At 38.5% G+C, this 12,988-nt stretch overlaps 1 protein-coding gene across 4 annotated transcripts in view; it reads right to left on the reverse strand.

The window, feature by feature from the left end:
* Nucleotides 1–11,429, reverse strand: part of pik3r2 (phosphoinositide-3-kinase, regulatory subunit 2 (beta)) — a 51,403-nt gene extending 39,974 nt beyond the window's left edge. Inside the window, exons 1-2 of one of the 4 annotated variants that reach the window (XM_028019879.1) lie at nt 11,180–11,429; nt 2,519–3,343 (exon numbers count right to left, since the gene is read on the reverse strand). In XM_028019879.1, coding sequence (XP_027875680.1) covers nt 2,519–2,837 — 319 coding nt within the window. In that variant the 5' untranslated portion in view covers nt 2,838–3,343; nt 11,180–11,429. Of the gene's footprint in view, nt 1–2,518; nt 3,344–4,925; nt 5,075–11,179 lie in introns of those variants that run through there. The other 3 variants (XM_028019877.1, XM_028019878.1, XM_028019880.1) reach the window with 3 other exon arrangements.
* Between the last annotated feature and the right edge of the window lie 1,559 nt (nt 11,430–12,988).

Raw genomic sequence — 12,988 nt, forward strand, 5'->3', positions numbered from 1 at the left:
ACTTAGTCTCTGCTCGGCGCAAATCTTCACTTGCAAAACTGTCTGCTGAGAGAAATAAAAGAAAATAGATAGAAGAGTATCCTCTGGACAAATTTGTTGCCACTGTGCAAATATGAACAACACATTTGTTTTTACAATAAACACAATGTGAAGCATTTCTCCATGTTATTTTACCATTTCCTCTATCATTAAATGGTGTTGGTTGCACCCTTATGTGCAACCAACACATTGCACAAAAGGGTGTGTCCAAATTCGGGACCTGCATCCTTCGAAGGACCCGGAGTACAAAGCAGACAAAGAAACCGGCCTACCTGAAGACAAAGCACTCAGTTTACTTGATGGATGAAGGACCTGGTAGACGAAGGACCCCATAGACAAAGTACCTGAACTACCGAGTAGACAAAGAATCAGACCTGCCTGGTAGACTAAGAACCTGATGAAGTACCTGCCCTACCCAGGAGATGAAGACCTTGACCTATCCAAAGATGAAGAAACTAGCTGAAGTGGTAAACAAAAGAGTCGGCCTACCCAGTAGATGAAGGACCTGCCCTAACTGCTAGATGAAGGACCAGGTCTGCCCTATAAACAAAGAACCTGGCTTACCCAGTAGACAAAGGTCCAAGTCTACCCTGGTTCTACAGGTGAACCAGTAGAAGGTAGGCCAGGTCCTTCAAATGACACAGGCCATTAACCTGGAGACACCCTATGTAGCTAAAGCAAAATAGATATTTCATCTCAAGGAGTTTTATCCTGATTAAATAAACCAGGATAAAACTAAATGGTCAATATGAAATGCAGTAACCAGCAGGAAGTTGAATTAAAGATTTACATTAAACAGTATAAAAAAACAAACATTTGTCTAAATGATGATATTTGTGAACTTTTTAGGTACACTTGCTTACACTAAGGTTTAGCCCAACCTGTCCTTTGACAATAAAACTGCTGGAGCTAAAGCTTTTCTTTCATGGTAGCAATACAGCGATGCATTAGCATTGCAAACACTGCAGAGCTGTGTGTCATCTCTGGATGGGTAGATGTAAAAACACCCTGGAACCTCTCTGGTTTTCAGTGTACTGGGTAATTTTACATGGGTCATTTACACATGCACACCGACAACAGATGCATGTACAAATTACTGAACTATGAGGTAGTTTCTTTACAACTGATGATGATTGAAAAAGGAACAAAACCAAGAATAATTGCTAAGCACTGCATCAATGAGAGACAGAGATAGGGGCGTACTTTTTGACATGTGTCACACAACACTGGTGTTTTACATCTACCTCTCTGCAAGTTAACTTAATGTGTCTTAATCTCTTTCCATTTTTAATGTTTCTACAGTATTTTTTAGATACAGTGCATATGGAAAGTATTCACAGTGCTCACTTTTTCCACATTTTGTTATGTTACAGTCTTATTCAACATATTACATTATTGTCTTTCCACAAATTCTACATAGAAATACCCCAATAGCACTCCTATGACGATGTGGAAAAAAGTTTTGAGATTTTTGCAACCAGATTTGGACTTCACTGAACATCTCTGGAGAGATGTGAAAATGGCTGACAGACGTCTCCAACCAACCTGATGGAGCTGGAGAGGAACTGCAGAGAAGAACGTGAGAGGCTGCCTAAAGATCGGTGAGATGAGCCGGAGGCATCATATTCAACGATTAAGACACATTAAGTCAACAATGTATTAACCAAAGGCTGTGAATACTTACATAAATGTGATTTCTTGTTTTTCTTTGCTTAACAAATTTGTGAAATACTCAAAACCTTGGAGGTTTTATTTAGCAAGTATCAGTTATTGTTCAGATACAAGACTTCTCTTTTATCTACTTTAGGGCTGCATCTTTAATAAGCCTGACCTACCGATTCCAATTTTGGCCGATACAGATTTTTTTTGTCTGAAATGTCTCTAAATACAGCAAGAAAGTTGATGAGTTGGCAACAGGGGGATGACTATTGTTAACCGCGAATGTGCAGACATGACCTGGTGGGCCAGCCTCTGTCAAACCTCTGTCACAGGACAACAAAAGATGACAGTGGTTGATTTTTAGACCTTTGATGAGGTAGATAAGATCAGTGGATAAGATCGGCTTCACATGTAAGTATAGGCCGATCACCGATGTCCCAAAATGAAGGAAATTATTACTGATAAGTTGGCTGGCCGATAAATCAGTGCACCCCTACTCCATGTACTCCTCAAACTAGCCCAAGCTAACTGGCCCTGGTAACCAACCATTCTGTAAACAATAAATTATTACTAATTTGTTGTTTATTATTTTGTTTCAGTGAGATACACTGATATAGTAACTTAGAAACGAGTACACTGGTTCAGACTAACACCAATCAAAACAACATACCTCTTCACAAACATCGGTATGTTGGCTGATAGAGAAACCTGTTGGACTTCCAATATGCTATTCTGACAGGGCATGCCAAACCAACAGAACACCAGCATCAAGCAGAGATGGAGTAAAATCTAACATTTAAAATAACATGAACGATCATACCTTGAGATGGTTCTGGTATGGGAGCAGCCGGGAGAGGTCGCTGGGACCTTGGTTGACTTGATGGATGTGCCATTTTGATGGGACCAACAAATTCGACGAAGGTCCCTGGGAAGTCGCCTCTCTGCATGGTGCGTTCGTTGTATCCTAGGATCCAGCCTAGACGCTCCGGGTGCTCCTCAAAGCCCTCTTCGTAGCTCTGCACTGACATCAGAGAGGCCTTGCTGACAGTCAGGAGGTCCCCTGGCTGCAGGTCCAAGTCCTCTTCCTGGTCCTTGGTAAATGTGTAGAGCACACGGTATTGGAAACCATCTGTCGCCATTTTGTTGAGCGGAGGAGTTCCTGTTTTCGTCGATAATGGAATCCTGCTCAGTTTCTTACGCTCAGAAACTGAAGCTGCTGCTGAGTCACTAAAGGGAGGTGTTGGTGCTGTGGTTTCTAGGCTGGAGGGGCTGAAGGAAGGAGGGAAAGTCACCCAAAGCTTAGAAGCATTTTTACTAGTTTATAAGGTAGCTGATGTAATGGCTGTAGTGGCAACGGCTTCAGAGCTGACCAGTATTGCTAGACTGGTGTACTTTCCTCAGCTTGATACCGCGGTTCAGCCAAATGATGGAGCAGAGGGAGAGCGTCGGCAACATACTCCTTTAAGCAGTAAAAACCTTGAGACTGGTCTTAGTTTTGTGTTCTGATGAAAGCTTACGCCAAGCCAACAGCCTGGTGTCGGTGAATCTCCATGCTCTAAATAGACGGATTGGAGGACAAATGTTTGGAGTAGAGAGCTTTTAAATCCTTTAGGTTTGCTGAAATTCAGCAGGAGCAATAACTGATCTGCATAACAAAAACAAGAAACAAAGAATAGAAAAAAAAAGTTAAACCGGTGATACTAATTTAAAAATAATTTTTATAAAAGATGTTACGAAACAATCACAGTTACAGCTAAAAGGATGACGCTGTTCGATAAATACCCAAAGAAAGGCAGCACAGTCCTACATGAAATTAAGCTAAAGTGATGCATGAAAATGGCGAACTGCGACAGCTCCATGCATCTGTGCAGTCTACACTTAGGAAGGAGAGATCAGATGATGATGCGTCATAGCCAACAGCAGACTGGGAACTGGACTAGAGCCTTAGCTAAATTCACTCCCTCCGCAGAACACCTTCCATAGGAACAACAAGTTTCACTATGAAATAACTGTTCTTTAAAAACGCACGCCAACAAGACTGATGTACAGAAGTGAAAGGAAGGATTTTGCAGTATGAGCATGCAACCAAAGACATGAACCACAAATCAGCCAGAATGTTCCTAAAAAGGTAGGACGCTTTGCCACAGTTGTTCCTACACGGGACAGAAAAGCAGTAACCGTGTTAATTCAGACCTATTTTGGTTTGCTTTAGTCAAAACACTTCAGTCACTCTCTATCACATTTATTCTATGCAAGATAAAGCTAGTTAAAAACAAATAGTCATTAATGTGTAAAGATTTATATATGTAAATGCAGCAAATACATCATCAGTGATTATGTGTAATTGAAAACCAAAATATAAATAACTGCAAAGCCTAATGAGATGCACACAGCATATATAGTTTGTGCCGAGCATCTAAAAGAAAACTGCTTAAAAAGGTTTTTTATAGTCATAAATACGAGGACTCTTCTTCCTTGCTCTGGCTAATAATTGAAAGGCGATTATTTTTAAATTATCAGTCTAAAAATCACAGACTGAAAACAATATTATAGAATCTCTGGTGAAATATGGACCAATCATAAGTCTATTTAGCAATCCAAGAATGAGATTAAGTACGAACTGCTGCTGCATTATATTTTAAAATAGAAATTATGAGATAGATGACAGATTACCATTTCCAGATTAAGTACGACATCTGCTGTTTGTGGACCTGGCAAGGACAACGGTCCTATTAATGTCTAAACAGAATGAAATGATGTCTGAGGAGCAGGAACAAGTAGGAATAAAAAGTGGGAGGGACAGAATAGTGACTGCAATCATCCGGTTGTTTTGGTTTATTTGTTAAAACAAAATTTGGGGTCTTTTCCAAAATGGCTAAATCTGACAACCCGAAGGCCTGGTTTGCAGGGCCTGGTATGCCATCGTTTCAGAAATCTCCATGAATGGACAACACTTGCAGTGATGGTGCACAAAATAATCAGCTAAACATCCAGTCTGCATGCATGAATCCAAAAGTGCATGCTTCTAAACCTTAGTCTAGTTATTCTCTCTCCCCAAAGGCATTTGGAATGCGCGCACACGTTTACTGGAAACGCCTTGTGAATAATAATAATAATAAATTTATTGTATAAATTTTTATATATATATAAATAATTCCATATTTGGATTTGAAAGAGAATGTTTAAGGTTAGGGTAATACCCAGATGCAGGATCGTGCAAAACTCACCCCACTTTTTGCTCAGAAAGAAGCTGGACAGGCTCAGCAAGACTCTCAGTCCCACATCCTCCGGATCGACAAGCAAGAAGTGCCAGGCTAGACACGTGGCACTGGCATACCCAACCACAGCCCGCAATCCTCACACCACTATCACCCCCCCACCCACCCACTCAGAGCCAAAACTCCTCTGCCTCATCTCTCCACCTGCTCCTCACCCCCCAACCCAAGCCCATAAAACATGCAAAAAGTCCAGCCTCCTACTGTTCCCCCTCCCTTCGCTGTCATCTTTAGAAAAAGTCCTGTTGTTTTTCCAGTTGCCATGTTTTATTTGTTTACGGTCAATGAAATGCAGCATAAAGAAGGCAAAAAAAAAAAAAAAAAAATCAAAGATTTTAAAAAAGCTGAGCACAAGTTTAATAGTAAGTTGAAGAGTAAAACAAGTCCTGCGAGGTTGAAAAGAGTCTGTTACGGTCCAAGTGTCTTAGCTCTGCATTACAGGTCAGCACAGCAGCTGGTCAGCTCGGGGTCCGCAGATCCATTCCCTTTTAGACACCTTCAGTCTGGGTAGACAACAGCAGACAGCAGGAAAACGGCAGAGTGGAAGACGAACGGAGCACTTTCCTACCAGCACAGCCCACGCAGCAGAGGGAGACCACAGGAAAATAAATAATGAATAGGCAGCAAGTAACTCACTGTTGCTAGAGAGAGGGAAAGCCAGTCCTGCACTCTGATTGGTCAATGGTCTGGCCATGTGCTCCACAGTCACCAAAGAAGCGGGGCAAATCAAGAAAACGTTCTAATATTAGAAAATGTTTCTAGGCAGTGATCAAAACAACTCCAGTTTTTTCCCCAAACTGAGCTTCTTCAAGTCTTTCACACCAAGGTGTCAGCTCATAATTTTAGGTGAAATGGTAATTTTAAATAAATTCAACTATCTAAGGCTTGGGATGTGAAACATAACATGGAAAGACTCACGCCTGCATGTGATTAGAGAAATCCTTGAGTCATGCTGTAATCGTACAGTAGGGGCAAATAGAAGACGTCTGCAGTAACAGTAAAGTGAAAAATGCTACACAAATAATCAGTAAGATCAAATTTAAGAATAATTTAAATAAAGCTTTTCAGATAAACATTTGTTTGATTCACTCTTATTATTTTATAAACACCAAGCTTGAATCTTTTTAAATGTGCTGTTATGAATAGCAAATGGATTTTGTGCTTCATTGAAGGGATCAACTGTTTTATATAACAATATTCTTGAGATTTAACTATTCTCTTTCACTGGATGATTTTCTCTGTTATACGGTACCCTCTGAGCACAGAAATCAAGGCGGGAGGCACTAATTACAAAGGTACAAAAGCTAAACCAACCCAATGAAGGAAATATGTGCAGAATAAAAAATTTAACCAGTCTGAGCCACAGACTGGTATGTTCATTTGTTCATAATTTTGGTTAGTATGAGACATGAAGCTGACAATACAGTTAACTTACAGTAAGTTAACTGGATTAAATACCAGTGGTCTTTCTGTGTGGAGTTTGCATGTTTCACCCAGGCATTTGTGGGTTCTGCTTCAGGTTCTCTTCAGCTTCTCCAGCTTCGTCACACAGACTGTTAGCTTAACAGGAGCACCCCCCCCCCACTGACTGCTGGAGATAGGCACCAGCCCCCCAGCTGGCTCATCTACCTGCAACAATAAGGAGGTAGAGACAATGGACGGATATTTAGTGAAAAAAAGCATTTTGTAGGAGTGAAGTTGGCTGCTACAGAACTGACTGAAGATTCAGTTTTGATTCTTTTTACTTAAAGACAAGCTGGTGTAGCCACTGAGAATACATTGATTTTTTTTTTTTTTTACAAATCCAGTATACCATTCAAATGTATAATGAATGGACCATAAAGCAAAGCTGTTGGGAGATCTCTTCTGATCAAAAGTCCTTTACAAGACAGTACCAGTCTATTGACACATCTCAGATGCTGTGCAGTGTTTAGGACCAGCAGAATGCCTAGGCAGCTGCATGTGGACTTAAGCTGATTTTTTTTTCAGTACCATTGAAATAGTGCTGAGAACTTGATGTCATTTAATTATTTATTTGTACAAACTACTGGTACCAGCACTCTGCAAACAATCACTGGATTATCAAAAGAATTTATAACAATTTAAGTGTTAAGTTGTTGCAGCTTTCCTTATTGTTTTAAGTCCTAAAAAAATTCCAACTTCAGTATATTAACAAATTTTGTAACATATAATCTCTAAGGAGAACATATGTAAATTATTCACTGGGATGTGCATTTCTAGACTAAACTGAGTAACATTTACAACTGTGTTAACATTGGTTACTTCTCAGCTTTTCTTCTGTTTTTTTGTTTTCAAAAAAGGTATATAACCTAAAACTTTTTGTGCACATTTTGCAACAACATTGCTTATATTTTAGATCAGTGGTTCTCAAACTTTTTTCAGTGATGTACCCCCTTAAAAATATATTTTTAGTCAAGTACCCCTTGACACGGGCAAAACATTTTTGGAATAAAAAAGAGGTACAGAGATCGTGGACGTAAATCCCATTAAAACATACTTTTCCATGTACATTATGTACTTCGTCGGCTCTGGTTTTGCCTTCTTTTTCACTTTATCTGTACTTTCAGCAGCATTGCTGCTACGCTTTAGCCACGTCTCCATAGTTACAGTGTAATCATGATAACGACAGGTCGTTGACGAGTGCCCTGGGTCCATGGGTCAAACTAACTTGGTGGGGGGGTCCGTTTTAGGATATTGAAACTAAATACTGAATATAAAATTCAGTGCATGAACACACATTTATATTTTATCGAACTTTTTACAAAATAATTTTTCCCCAAGACTTATTATGAGGAGCCTACTGATTTTTTAAAGATAATTTGAAAAGCTTCACGTACCCCCTGCAGTACCTCCACGTACCCCCAGGGGTACGCGTACCCCCATTTGAGAACCACTGTTTTAGATTATCAGAAGAGATGAAAAGTGAATACATTTTTACATTCACAGTATACCCAAGGTTATGAAAGTTTGTCATATCTGCTGGTTTTTTTCTGATAGCAATTTTTCTGGTGCCTCTGCCATTTTTCTTTTCAATGTCACAAACCCCTCTGTCTCTCTCCTTTTCTGTCAGCTCTGTACACCAGTGTGCCTGTGTAGTGTGCTTCTTTTACACAACCAACTTCTTGATCAGTTTGAGCACTGCTGCCAACTAGTGACTGGAGGCTTGTTTGTCGTTCAGGCGTATTGTGCCCTCCCACGCCCACCCAACCAACACCTCAGTGCATTTCACTGAATCCCTGTATTGCACGTACTGCTCTAGTAGGCACAGTGTGATCTGCTGTCTGTTTTGAGATAATATAAAAAGAGCAGCAGGATATCAAGAGCAGGTGCTCTTATTTTAAAACCTCAGATTAACACACTTAAGCCCTCATAAACATCTATATCAGTGACATGCAGTTAGGGGAGACTCACCTGTCACCATGAATGACAAGTAAAATAGGTACAGTATTTTCTGGACTATAAAATTGCACCTTTTCTTAGTTTTCCTGTTTTTTCCTCTTCATGAAACATTTTCGACTGAGAGTTCCACATTCTGTTTAACAAATTTAATGAATGTGTGTGAAATCTTAGAATTTCTGATTGGCCACAAATGTGAAGAGACAATGTTTGGGGCTCAACAGAAAGTGCCATACCACATTGGTAGGGTGCAGTGCCGAGCCCCATACACGTTGAAAAGACAGAAAACAATCAGAAGAATATAAAAAAATACATTTGGAATAGAACCCAACCAGGAGGACTGGCCTCCTTGGCAATCATCTCCATTAAAATAATCAAATGTTTAAAAATGAAGGCAAGCATTGAGGATTTTCATGATGTCCATGGAGGATAGGCGGATGGGTGTTGTATGCAAATGAAGGTGAAATTTAAATTTATAAAAAAGAGCCAAAAAACATAATATTATGACCTAATATTAAATATTTTGTGTTCTATGGTTTTGTTGAATAGTATGGAAGTGATTAAAGCATAACTAAAAGTTACTAAAGCAACTAAGCATTTCAATTAAGGTCAAAATTAAAATATTTGGGCCTTATATATTTGTATATCCAACCACGGAGAAGTCAGTGCCTTACCAGCCATGATGAACCTCACCTGTCTACTACATATTACTGACCTACATATCACAATATACAAGACAGCATGTAATTAACACCAAGTGATCTAACTTAAAAACAGTCATTAGACTTTATGAGCAAAATATGAGGCAGCTGCTTTGTTATCCTTATGTTCCCTTGGCGATGGATACATGTTGGCCTCAGTCAAAAATGTCCATATGGATCTGAAAAACCTGCTGCACCACAGGCCTGAAGAACAGGCCAACAGCACCAGACATGACTATTCATTGTTCCTGCCAGAAATGTTGACATGACCGTACCTCAGATTTCAGTCAAATCATGATCACCTCAGAGCATTAATAAGACAAGAATTCATCAACATTGGTTATTCATTTAAGAGTTAACATAGTAAAAATAGACACACAGAGGAATTTGGATACTTGGTCTACTATGACCAGCAACTGACTGGCGGAAGGCTCAGATATTAAACCTTTTTACAGTCAATTAATGCACTGTATGTTCAAAACATTAGTCTTTGCTGTATATACTGTTACTGAATCAATAAAATGTATTAACATGCCATAAAAAATATTTTTTGCAACATGTCCAGGCTGCTAGAGAGCACAAGACGTGGGGCAGAAAACAAAAAGGGTGAACAAAGTACAGCAAATCTGATTTATTTAATTTTTTTTAACTTTTAAAATGTGGTGGTGTGAAACTTGTTGGGTTATGAAACATTGGACACCTCAGAGGTAAGGATCTAAATTCTATCAGGAATACATATAAAAACTGCTGCTAATTATGTTAGCTGCGAATCTGAAATGGTAAAAATGACTAAATGTAAATAATGTGACCAATTCTTTCTTTGTTTGTAAAACCCTTTTCAGAGCAAGTCTCTCTTAGATATTTTTCACTTATAGATGGCTGCTCGGTGCTCATGTCCGGAAAGAGAAAAAACCCCAAAACAAAATAAAACAAACAAACAAAAAACAACCATATTTTAATACCATTTGTTTATTGTTTTTCTTATAGTTCTTTAAGAAAAAAACAGAATAGCCCAAAATTGGTATTGGAAGATCAAAACTTTATAAAACTGAGATTGGCAGTCTGCCACAAATCATGATCAGTGCAACTTTTAAATAATCTTCAGTGTCCCATTTATATATATAAAAAAAAAAATGTTGAAGCAAAAAATTTATGTCACTGCCAAAAGAGATCATATATTTTTATTTTAAATTATTTTTTAAAATAATTTAAATTTTCAATTATTTTAAAATTTAACAAGTTACATTTTCTGTTTCTTTAAACATTAAAACTAAGTTTTGCCTCAAGTCATGTTTTACAGAGAGCAGTAAGAGGGAGCAGTGTGAAAGAGGACGGACGTTTTGGTTGCATTCTGGCTGACTCGGTAATTAAGCCAAATATAAAGGGGTTTATATACAGCTCAGTTGTTTTACGCAAAAAATAGCACGATTTAGAGTCACTATTACTGCTCGACGGAAACCATATCCAAATAACAATCATATTCTCTACTACGCAAGGCCTACATCATGTTCTCGCATGGAGTATGTGCACGCATCTTAGTATAAAACACACGCACGCTCACGCACGCTACAGGCTGACTTACTGGGATTAAATGTAATTTTACCGTCGCAACAAAGCGCAAAAAGCTGAATGTTAGCATTATTAGGAAAAATACGAACAACAAACACCAAACGGACAACTTTAGCAACTAGTTACACTTGGTTAGTGATTTATTTGGTTATTAGTGCCATCCTTATATAAATGCACAAACTCAACAAGCTAAACATTTAATTTAAAATGTATTTAAAGTATTTTATTTAGCTATTGACTGTAAATCAACATTCTATACACGTCATTGTCGAGAGGCGCTAGCACAGAGGAAAGTGCGAATAGACCAAGTTATACTTTTTCCAGCAAAAATTTCAGAGCAACAGAAAAAAAACACAAGGGAAAATGTGAAAAATAAACTTTAGCATTGACAAACAACGCAAGCATGGCTCTGTGTCCACACGGCACAGTAACAGAATTGAACTTCCACCATTTTCCAGTACATTGGCAGCTGCCTTCCCTGCTGTCCTGGAAATGTGCAATAAGTTGAGAAAAACTCACCCGCGGATGGTTTTTTGGGTCTTCTCGCTTTTTCTGCAGTGGGGCTTTAACAGTCTCGAAGCGACCGAGGAGAAGTCTGCTGTGTCCCAGCTGCAAACGGTTGTGTTCTTGGTGTGTCAGAATCTCCTGGCGACAGCTCTGATTTAACTTTTAACTGCGCTGTACTTCTCCCGTTCATAACTCCCTGGCCCTACGCTCAGCCATTTTCCAGCTCAGCACGGCGCAGGGAAGGAGAGTGCGTGGGAACTACTGAGCTGTGAACGAAAACGAACGAAACCACGCGGAAAAGACCGAACTATTTCAGAGAGCTCATCTTCTAAGCTGGAAACCTGAATCTACCAATCAATCTCCAACTGTACTTGCCTGCACTTTATTTAACTTCACTGTAAACTACCTCGTACTACAAAGATCTATTGTTTGTATATGTTTTTGATAAACTGTGGTCCATTTCTCGCTTTTCTTAATGTTCCATTTCTACTCCTGTCTATAAAAGAAAAACAGATTTTTTGTGTGCGAGTATTCAATTATAACTATTAAAATAATTTAATAATAACGTGTTAGTTGATATGTTTGATCATAAATGATAAGTGCTTTCGTTTTTGGCCCCAAATCATACCGAAACATTTTCCGTAAGATGATTCTTTGCCAAAACATAAGAGCCAGATGCAACTTCATAAACTTTAATAATAAAGCCTCCATGGCATTGATAAGGTAATTGTCCCTTATGTTTTCCTGTAACTGGATAGAATATTCATTATCTGGGGTCTATGTTTGCAATAAATCTAAAGATCTTAACAGGTTTTAGTTGGGTATGCATTACTTGCAACCATTGCAACATTCTCTAGCATTTTGTTTTTCCTAATATCGCACTTTTCTCAAATGCACATGTGACACAATTATCAAGAACACTGGAGCTCCTCAAGGGTGCGTTCAAAGTCCCTGCATTTTACCCTGTAAGATGCCATGTATAGGGCCACCCATAGCTCCATCATGTCTGGCAGCACTACAGCACTAAAGCCCCAATCTCCAACACTGAGGAGTCAAGATACAGGAACTAACTAGAATACCTTTAGAGAGCAGTGACATGTTTGCAAATGTTGATTCAGTCAAAAGTTGCTCCGATTTGTTATGAGAAATCAGAGAACAGTACGCCTGAGATCTTTAATGTTTTAAGAAGGAACATCATGCCTGTAACAGCAGCCATAATACTTGTGGTTTTGAAGGTTTCTGTGTTGAAGCAAGGATTTGAGTTGTAGCTATTATAGAAACAAAACAGTGCTATAATTCTAAAATCAAACCTGCAACATTAAAAGGGATTTTGTAAAAGACATAAGCAATTAATACAAAAAACTGAATAAAACAAATATAATGTTTAATAATTGTTCAATTACAACCACTGTGAGTACAAAACATTTAGAATTAAATTAAAAGGCATTCTGGCATATATTTTTTTCACCAGAATAAAACTATAGAACAGGAAAATGTCTAGTTAACACATATGGCCCAAAATCATTCCCTGGTAAATTTCATTCAATCAAAAGATTTTACAAGATCAAAGAAGTGTCAATTAGAAAGTAATTTATGGTTATCCTTTTAATTTGAAGCCAAAAAAGAAAAAGTATACCCTTCTTAATAATCACAACAAAAGTCTTTCTACATTTACCAAATGAATCTTTAGTAATCAGCTCAAAGTGTAAGGCTGGAACTTCTCTTTGTCGTTACCCTAAATATTAGGTGATCCTTACTCTAATTGCACAGATTCTATGATGAATTCATGTCTGATCTCTCTCGCAGATTCACTCCAAAACA

The sequence above is a fragment of the Xiphophorus couchianus genome, chromosome 6 (genome assembly GCF_001444195.1).
Source record: "Xiphophorus couchianus chromosome 6, X_couchianus-1.0, whole genome shotgun sequence".
In the NCBI taxonomy this organism is placed as follows: domain Eukaryota; kingdom Metazoa; phylum Chordata; class Actinopteri; order Cyprinodontiformes; family Poeciliidae; genus Xiphophorus; species Xiphophorus couchianus.